We start from the raw sequence: 10,093 nt of genomic DNA, 5'->3' as shown, positions 1-10,093 counted from the left end.
CGTGCACCTCTGAGGTCGGCCACTTGGCGAGTTTTGATTAGTTGGTATAAAAATTTTTCTGACCTGTCTACTTTTTAGAGGCTCATTTTTCAGCAAGTACTAAAAGATTAATATTTTTTTGATCTCAAAAATAAGGCGTGAAAATACATAGAAACTTTTGAATGAAAATTGAAAAAAAAAAAAAAGTAGCTCGAGTTTTTTTTGAAACTATAAGATCTTTGGCAGAGAAAAGATCCATCGCGAGCAAAAGCCCTGAAACAGAACCTAACCAAAGGAGTGCTATTAGCGGGTCAGGTTAAGTCGGTGTGCTGGCCGGTTTCAAAATAAACCAAAACCCAACAAAAATTTTATTGAATTTATTATCATACAAAACTCAAACATCGGTTATAGTCTTATAGATATTTAGTCTGAATTATATCAGCCTCCAGTGTGATAGCCTGTTTTCATGGTAATAAAATAAAAAAAATTCTTTTCAACAATAAAAAAAAAATTAGGAAAGATCTGGAATGCCAGTTCCGAGGCACGAGCATGGATTCTCGGGACGACGCGGGAAGAAAAGCATGAAATGATATGAAATGAAGTGACCCTTCACTCGCTATCGACGCTTCGTTTCCCCAACGGGCTCCACCATTGCCTCCGCTTCTCATCGGCCGCGGAGCTGCTTCTTCTCCTCCCAATATAAAATGCTAAAGCAAAAACCGAACCAAAAAAAGGGGAAAAGTTCACCGACTGTTCTTTGTTGTTCTGTCCTTTACGAAAGGTTGGATGATGATATTATTTTTTTTTCATTTTTTTGGCTCATGTTTTATCTTTCATTCCCTTATTTTTTTGAAATTGTTCTGATTTTACTTCGTATCACTTGTTTTATGGTGGGGGAAATCCAGCATGCGAAATCTCCTACATTTTTGTCATTTGCAAGAGAAAGAGAAGAAAGAAATTGCTTATATTCTGCTAATAAGAAATAAAAAAAAGCAAGAGGAATACTTTAATTTGTTAATTGTTTAATAAAGAATAAGAAGAGAGGTGAAGCTCTAATTGCTTATGTTTTGCCAATAAGAAATAAAAAAGCAAGAGGAATGCCTTAACTTGTTAAATGTTGAAAAAAATATATTAAAGAATAAGAAAAGAGGTGAAGCTCTTGCATTCGATAAGAACAGCAGCAACGACATTCTCCTGATTAAAATCCTCTCTGATCTCCGGTTCTTTGCATTTCTCTTCTTATACTCTTTTGTTTTTAATTCTTTTGTTTAGCTTTGACATGGCATTACCTTCTGGATCTTTTGAGAAGAAGCGAGAACTCTCTGATGTTGTTCTTAAGTGGTCAATAGATGATGTGCTCAACGAAGATCTTCTCAAACATAAGGTAGTCTTATACTAAATTCTGAAGTGTTGTTTCATTTGCTCTTATTTGTTCGCCGTCCTCTTTATCTTTTTGATAACTCGTGACTCGCTTTATGGTTTTCTAGATCAAGAAAATACCTGTGACATTCGTGTCTGTGAATCATTACTTCGCGTCATTCAGATACCCGTTCATTGAGGAGACGAGGGCTCAATTCGCCTCTTGCTTGAATTCTATTGCTGATTCTCCTCGTATAGATGTAAATATTGAGAAAGCCTGCAACCAAATGGAGTTTGCACCCAATAATCTTGTTGGGTTTAGATGGTCTAGTGGCAGCATGGTGGGCCGGAAGGCTTATACACCAAGGGAAGGTGATATTGTTCTATTGACAATTATGGTGCCAAAAGATGTTTCAGAGTTGAAGAAGTTAGGTGCATTCAATTGCTTGGCTTTTGTTAGTGAGGTTGAAAAATATGAGGAGAGGCATTTCATGGCAAGATTAGGTGCATTTATGGGTTCTACAGTTAAGACCACCGATTTGTCATTTGTTGCAATCTTTTTGTTGAATATTGCAAATAAGAGCCAAGTTTGGAATGCCATGAATGTAGATGTTGATGATCCGAACGCTAATTTGAACTTGATCAAACGGATTCTGCACGCTGATGGTTTGGTAAGAAATTGATCTACTCATTGCTATGTTGCTCATTGCCATTTCTTCTGTCATGCTTCCTTATTGTGGATAAATCAATCTAGTTTTACTTGAATTTGTTGGTGGGAAAGTCTGTATCTTGGAGAAGTTTTACCTTTATTATGCTACATGAAGATTACTTTATGCTAGTTTGCCTTCCAGTGTAGATCAGTTGACTTGTTACTATGCTTCTTTTTTTTTGCTACTCCCAGTCCCACTGCAGAGCCTTACCATTTTTTTACTTATATTTCCACTATTACATTATTTTCGGGGTTTCTGAGGGCATTGGGTTAGATTTTCTGATACAGGAATTTCATGACTCAATTTGATTATATGCCGGCCTACTCAGCATCACTTCTCACTCCCATCGTGGTGTACTGCACTAGTGGAATGTCTCACCTGCCTCTTTATCTGTCTGAGAATGATTTGATATACAATAAGTGTCCTAGAGACAATGCATTTTTATACTTATATGTATGCTTATATGCTCAGTTATGCAGTAGGGCATATCTGTTCTTTTTGCTTAAGGCATTTACATGGTATGCTGGATTATTCTTTAGGACCTCGATTGAGCTCTGTAATACATGCACTTATATGCCACTTCTTTTTCCTTTCTAATGCTTTGCACTGGATTTGAGTTTCCTATTACTTTTGAAACTTTCATGTCATATTTGATTGGCACTTTGGAACAATGACTTTGTTCATGAGTTGCATGTAACTGCAGGTTGCAAAGGCTTGTCCATGTTCTCTACATGCGGAAAATACTCTCAGTGAAAATCTGCTGCAGAAGATTCAGCCTGTTGAGCTCAATGAATCACAGATTAAAGCCATATGCCATGCGCTTTCTACCATCAGATGCTGTGATTCATTTTCTATAAATAGAATATCCGGATATCCTGGTACTGGTAAAACCGAAATTATCAGTATAATTTGTTGGATCGCATTGCAAAGGAAAATTAAAGTTGTTGTCTGTGCACCAACCACATTTTCTACTTTTGAGGTTGTCCAACGTCTTTTGAAGCTCATTGAGCAGTGTAGTAGCAATGCATCTGAAGGAATGTTTCCTGGATGGCCGTTGTCAGATGTTGTAGTATTAGGAGATGAACATGCTGAAAAGCTTTATACTTCTCATGGCTTTACTGATATACTCTTGGAGGATCGTCTTATCCTTCTAGAACCATGCTTTTCAACTGCCAGTGGGTGGAAGAAGCATATGTCTTTAATGATTGATCTTTTAGAAAAGTTTTGCTCAAAGTATGATATATTATTAGAAAATGAGCATAATGACTTTTTGACCGGTTATCTGGAGATACTGAAAGGCCGATTTGCTTCTGTTGCATTTCCATTTAAGGATTGCATGCAGTTGTTGCTGAAATATCTTCCACATACCTTATTTTCAGTTTCAGAGTTGAAGAATTTATCTTCTCTGGTGAATCTGATAGATTCGATGTGGAGTATCCTGTGTGATGATTTGGTAAAACATGAACTGGTGAAGCTCTTTACTGGAAAGGAAGTAGAGGAAAGAGACTTGGAAAAGAATGGTTGGACACTTAGCAGAGCAAGAGATTACCTCCTTGAGATTCTGAATGTTCTAATTGATACACTGAGGTTACCAGTTACTGCAGGAAAACGATCCATTGAGCATCTCTTACTGAAACAAGCTGGTCTCATTTTGTGTCCAGTACCTCAGTCACCTAAACTGAAATCGATGGGCAGTATAGGCCCCTTTGACCTATTAATAGTTGATAGGGCTGGTGAGGTTAATGAATGTGAATTACTTCTACCACTTCAACTCCACGGATTGCAACACACAACTCTTGTTGGTGGGGATTGTTCTTTACCTGCAATTGTTGTAAGCAAGGTTTGTGTTCATTTGGCTCATAATTGGTGAACATATTGATATTCTCTTTTTGTGATTAAGGTTTCTTTTGCCATTTCAGAATTTACATAGCATTGGCTACAAGCGGAGCCTACTTGAAAGAATAAGCTACTTGTGTAAGCCAGATTGCACTTTAGAGGTACAATACAGGATGCATCCGGAAATAAGTTATTTCCCAAATAAGAAGCTTTTCAACTGGAAGCTTGTAGATAGTCCAAAAACTTTGGATGGAAATATCAACAATCTTAGTCTTCCAGATTGTATTTCTGCTCCATTCTCATTTCTGGATGTTTCTGATGGACAAGAATCATTTGATGGACAAGATGAAGGATGGAAAAATTTGATTGAAGCAGCTGTTATATGCAAAATTGTTATGAGTCTTCTTAAAGGTAGGTAAACTTGAGTGTAATAGAATTTCATTTGTACTGATGTGTTGGGTTTTCTATTAGTTGGTTCAATAGCGGATTCATTGTTTTTTTTTTGCTATGAGTTAATTTTCCTTTGTTTAATGTTTAGACTATAGGCCCTGCATTTGCTTTGTCTTTCTTTGATCAATGCTAGCTTTACATGATTTGGAAGCTAGCTACTTGTTCAAACCTTTTAATTAAAAATATAACCTTCAATTTTGTCATATTTATAAATCAGATTTCAGTTAATTATAAGTAGATAATAAATTCTATTCTAAATTTCTAATTAATGTGACTTTAAAGTTATTGGAACATGACATTGAACTAGTTGGTAACTTTCACACAATTTGTTATATAGTTTATCAAAAACCTTTTCCAATGCGGACCATTTTGAACTGTTTACTAATTAAATTGCACACGCCACTAATCTCATGGTCCTTTTGCATAATGGTTAATCCCAAGAGCATCCATTCATGCAGATTTAAATCTTTATATGTGTAGGATTTTGTAAGAAATTGACTAGCTAAGAAAAAAAGCGGAAGTAAAACAAAAACAATATGCTGATTTTTGTGCACGAAATTTTAATTGATTATGGTTTTTGTTAGCTAATCTATTGTTGGATCACTGGCAATCGAAATTTACCACAGATGTAGTAATGATTTTGGAGCATTTGTTTTGAAGATATTGTACATCATGAGTCTCAAATCTTATTATGAGTCTGATTGGGACTTCTCTTTTTTTTTTTTCCTATTCAAATTCACTAAAATAAAAGAGAAGAAGGTAAATACTAAGAAGGGAAAAGGAGATATGAAAAGGAAAAGGAAGATAAAAGAGAAAACAAAGATCTCAAAAAGAAGAAACACTTCAAAGAGGGCGTCTATAAGGATCCAACATGAAATAAAGCAATGAAAAAAGAAAGCTTTCTCCTTCTTACTAAATGAGACAACCTTCATCTGGCCATTTGCCTAGAGGCTTTCTGATCGTTTGAGAGGAATTCTGAAAACCTTTGGCATTTATTTCAATCTATAGACTCCAACTGATTGTAGCTGAGATAGTATTCCATCATTCCCTGATCTTACTCTGGTGCTATCCTTTTTTAACCAGTCCATAGGTCCAGTAGATTTTCTGGGAGATAGTGAACTTCCATTTTTATGTCTGAAATATCTGTACGTTGCTCAAAATGTATTAAGAGATGTCAACATAGAGTGCATGCATCAGAAGCTCGCCAGTTACGTTTCTTAATTATTCACTGTCAAGATCTTGTTATTCAGGGAAAGCCAACTGATTATATGAAATTTAAGTAGTAGTGGACACAACTACCAGGCACTATCAAATTCAGAGATTTCACATGTTTAGTCCAAAAAATCTTGTGTTTTGGGTTGCAGTTATGGGGAAAGGAAATGACTGTTGGATGGGGCGTCCGAGACATTCTATATCAAAATTTTCTTAGAAAGTTTATTTGCTTTCCCTGAGTTCGGTATTTTTAGTTTAATCTTTTGTCCTTATTTTTGAAGTAGGATGGATGAAAGTCCGTCTGGTGTCTCAAACTGTTTTTTAAATTTGACCATTCCTATCATTAAAGATACTTTGTGTTAATTTTTCTTTGTCGACATATAGTTTACCGCCTTATGCTTTATGGATTAATTTAATTCCTTGAATCTTGGGAAACCATAGAAGTTAGGTTGCTGGTTGCTTGATTTTAAAGCTTTGTAGCATGTACGATAGGACTCCTTAAATATTAACCAGTTTTCTGACTTCCTTGTTACTTCTCCCTTTATGTTGGACTAGCTGGGAATTTGAGCCTTAGGTAATTTGATGTTTGCATGAGTCTATTAAAGCATCCTTGATTTGATCAATCATGGCAAAGTTTGCTTGTAAAGGTTGATTAAGATTTAAGAATATCTAAAATTGAGTAGGGCTTAAACAAAAGTTATCGATTTATGTTGCATTTTATTCCAAGGATGGTGGATTCTAATTTAAAATCCATTTTGAATGATATTGTTGCAATTGAAGAGCTAATATATGATAATAAAGCTTATGGTGTTCCATGTTCACATCCTCTTAAATAGTAACATTGATCTTCTTTCATAATTTTTTGTTTTTTGAGGAATGTTGTGTAAAATATATTAGAAAAACAAACTTTATTTAATCATTACCTTATATGCATCATGTGAACCCATGGTTCTTTTTTGTATGTGATAGTATATATCTTTTGACTAGTCCACTTAGAAAATAAAAGGGTTGTACTTATAGAATTTGTTGATACAAGTTGATGCCTTCAGGTGTTACGAAACACAAGTGCTCAACTTAGTGAGTTGTCTAATAAGGGTCCTTGTTTTCTGTATGTGCAACACAAACTACTAGGGCTGTGGCCCACAGGCCACCACCCTCTACTTCTTTCATCTTAATAGAGAAGTCATCGTCTGGGCTTGCCTGCTCTTGAATATTTACATCTTTTCATTAATAAATACATCTCTCCATATATACTCTGATGGTTCGCGGGAAGTATTTTCCCTCCTAGGAATATGATTCCTGGAAATCAGATTCCTAGGAAGAGGATACCTAGGAAAGTACTTTTGGCATGTTTGGTTAACCATGGGAAAGTGACAAATTTCCAAAGTGCTTGTGTTTGGTTGACCATCCACTTTCCTAGGAAAGTTATGTATAATTCCTATTATGCCCTTAATAAAAATTAGGTCTTTAATGCCTCTTTAATGCTTCTTTAATGCTGAAGGGTCTTTTTGGGAAAAAATAAAAAAGGAGTGATTCCCACCTCATGGGAAAGTAACTTTCCCATGTTTCTCATGGGAAAGACTTTCCCATGAAATGTGGGAATCATATTCCCATGGGAATACAACTTTCCCATCTCTCTCCTTTGAAAACTCCAACCAAACAAGAGGCATTTCATTACTTTCCCGTTGACCACACTTTCCCCCCTCCTTTTCCTGCGAACCAAACGAGCCCTGAGGGAGAAAGAAATGCTTCATTTAAAATTGGGTGTATATTTGTCAAACTTACTCCCAATAAATTGTTCTTTGGTGTTACAGACATACATAAATTATTCATTCTCTTTGACAAAGCCTAAATATTGCATGTGCCGAACATTCTATTATTTTACCTAGAAAGGTATGTGTATACAGTTAGAAGCATGTTCGACTCTTTCTAATAGTGACATGAATGATTAATACTGCAATAATTTTTCATTTATTGAATATTCATGTTCTGAAATGTTGTTTAGTAAATTATCTTTATTTCTTTATAAACTTTGATACTCAATAATTTGTGATGGTGTTCTTGACATGAAGTTTAAGTGTGAGAAGTGTGATGCATTATGATATGGACATGTACTCATTAGTTGTTGATTAACCAATTTATTTATATTTCCTTGTAGATTCCTGAATATCTAAAGACACAGATGTTCTCTACTATTTGTTAATCGGCCAACCTCAAAATCATTAACTAATTGGAGTGTGTCAACCGAGGTAGGCTGAACAAGTACCATGCCCCATACCAATCAGCCACTGATTTGGTATGGTATCAGTTTGATATTGTACCGAATGTTGGTACACCTTAGCATTCCGGTTCCGACAAGCACACAATTTTTTTTTTATTAATTTTTTATATATAATGATGTTTTAGGATCCTTTTTGATATTTAATGATGTTTTATGAAGATTTTGAGTGATTTAAATACTAATTTGATGTTTTTTGAGGTGTTTTGATGTTCTTTAATGCATTGGTTTTTTTTTTGCGTATTTTCTATTTATAAAATAACTACAAGTTCCATGATAAATATAATCAAAGTACATAACTTATGACATCTATAAAGAAAATCATTAAAATACAGAACAAAAAGTTAATTGAAATAATATCGACATATAAAATCTCGTGGAGTGACGATGTCTCTTGTAAACATTGGGGTCATCTTCATATGTAGAGGATATGTAGCTCATTCCAATTCTCTTTCCACATGGCCCCTCGGTCCCGTAAGCTCATTGAGCCGCCATAAGATATGTAGCCCAAATAGTCCCAGAATGTATTGTGGGTGATGATGTCGGTCTAGGAGTCATCTGCCTGATATTGCGGTTGTGGAGTGACTTATTCAAATATGTCGGCAGAAAATTTCGACCTCTAAGGTGCTTAAGGCTATGTAGGATAGTAGCCACTAGAGGATGACATGTTTGAAGCACCATATTCATAAGGAAAGTAGTTGGCATCATATCCATAGGATTTTATATAGGATTCCGAACCTGATACGTTGAGAGATCCTATCCCATATGCTGTCATCTATAGCAACCTTGTATCCACCATGACCTTGAGGGCCTCATCTTCTATTTACAATCGTATCCTCGTGGTCTCTCGGTCGTGCACCTTGATCCTTATCCTGCACGGCATGAGTGAACTAGGACTCTTTGGTGAATTAAAGACTATCCTTGGGATGTGACACAGTGGTTTGACATCCTCCTTGGCCATTAGATGCATCATCGTTGCCACTCCCATGTGACTGTTAGGGCTCTCCGGTGTGCCGACTCCACTATCTCCAACAAGGCCTTGCCTTTGCCTTTCTTCCTAGCTGCTTTCTTGCCTTGCTTTGCTTGGTTCTACTGCAAGGATCGACCGCGCCCTCCTGACTGACTAGATCGGGTAGCAGGGCGGTCTCATTGGAGCATCTCTTGATCACATCATTGGAAGGATATCTTGGATATGAAAGTATGTGATGATCCGCACCCCACTGATCCCTCTTCCTGATTTGTTGGATGTGAGCGTGGGATGTGATGTTCTGCCCATTGCTCCGCATTTACCCTAACCAAGGTTTGCCATCTCGGTACCAGACCCTATACCAGTGCCACACTAGTGTCGGTATGGTACGGTACAGAGATTTTTTGGAGTATCGAGAGTCGGTACGCCACCCATACCTGGTATTTGTACTGAATCGATACAGTACGGTATGCCCTGCACCGCTCGATTCGGGCCAGTATGACATACCATGATCCTAACCTTGCTGGCTAAAATGCTTGCTGGTCATGGAGATGATCCTGGCTCCCTGAGCTCTGGCTTTCGCTGCTGGTCCTCAAGCTAACCAATCATCGGATCCTTAACGTCTTGGACAAAATTAGTGTGGAGCAGATCATTAAATTTTAGCTCCACTTTCTCCTCGATGCACTTAGACTCAACCAAGGTCCGCCGAATCGGTACTGGACCCATACTGGTCGGCGGACGGGTCGGTACGGTATGGCGTGCCGGTTTCGTACCAGCACGTCCATTTGTTTGGAGTTTTTTAAGTTGATTTACTTAGTAATCAATGTTTTTGAACTTTTTCAATGATTTTAAGTCTAATTTGATGTTTTTTATTTTTTAATATTTTTTATGGTTTATGATTCCGATTTAATCTAAATGATGCGTCTTATTATTTTAAAATAATATAAATCATAAAATGATTAGTGAGTGAGATGTTGCATGCTACAAGAAGCAACATGAAATATCCTCAAATCAAATAGTGAGGTAAAAATAAAAATAATACAATCAATTACATGTATGTAAAGTATAATATACATACCGATGTCTAAATTCTAATCGAGTGGCGATGTGTCTCATAGATATCCATATCATCAATATAGTTAGGAAGCATATCAGTCCACTCTTTCTAATTAAATACTCTTTCTAAATATGTTTTCTACTTCAAAAATTACTTTTGAATTATGTAATACATACTACTAATTTTTTTTTTTAATTTTTGATATTATTTATTGTTGCCCAGATATGCAGCCCAAGAGGGAGGGT

The 10,093-nt window shown here is 36.3% G+C and overlaps 1 protein-coding gene across 2 annotated transcripts in view; it reads left to right on the top strand.

The window, feature by feature from the left end:
• Positions 1-238: 238 nt before the first annotated feature.
• The window catches only part of LOC103724242 (uncharacterized), a 46,992-nt gene continuing 37,137 nt past the window's right edge, over positions 239-10,093 (top strand). For both annotated transcript variants that reach the window (XM_088717913.2, XM_017846917.5), the window contains exons 1-5: positions 239-760; positions 1,252-1,363; positions 1,467-2,009; positions 2,752-3,888; positions 3,968-4,295. In XM_088717913.2, the coding sequence (XP_088574039.1) occupies positions 684-760; positions 1,252-1,363; positions 1,467-2,009; positions 2,752-3,888; positions 3,968-4,295 (2,197 nt within the window). In that variant the 5' untranslated portion in view covers positions 239-683. The remainder of the gene's footprint in view (positions 761-1,251; positions 1,364-1,466; positions 2,010-2,751; positions 3,889-3,967; positions 4,296-10,093) is intronic.

The sequence above is a fragment of the Phoenix dactylifera genome, chromosome 3 (genome assembly GCF_051530095.1).
Source record: "Phoenix dactylifera cultivar Ajwa chromosome 3, Ajwa_hap1_PhDact_Kaust_v1.1, whole genome shotgun sequence".
Classification (NCBI taxonomy): domain Eukaryota; kingdom Viridiplantae; phylum Streptophyta; class Magnoliopsida; order Arecales; family Arecaceae; genus Phoenix; species Phoenix dactylifera.
This window is presented reverse-complemented; position numbering and strand designations above follow the sequence as displayed.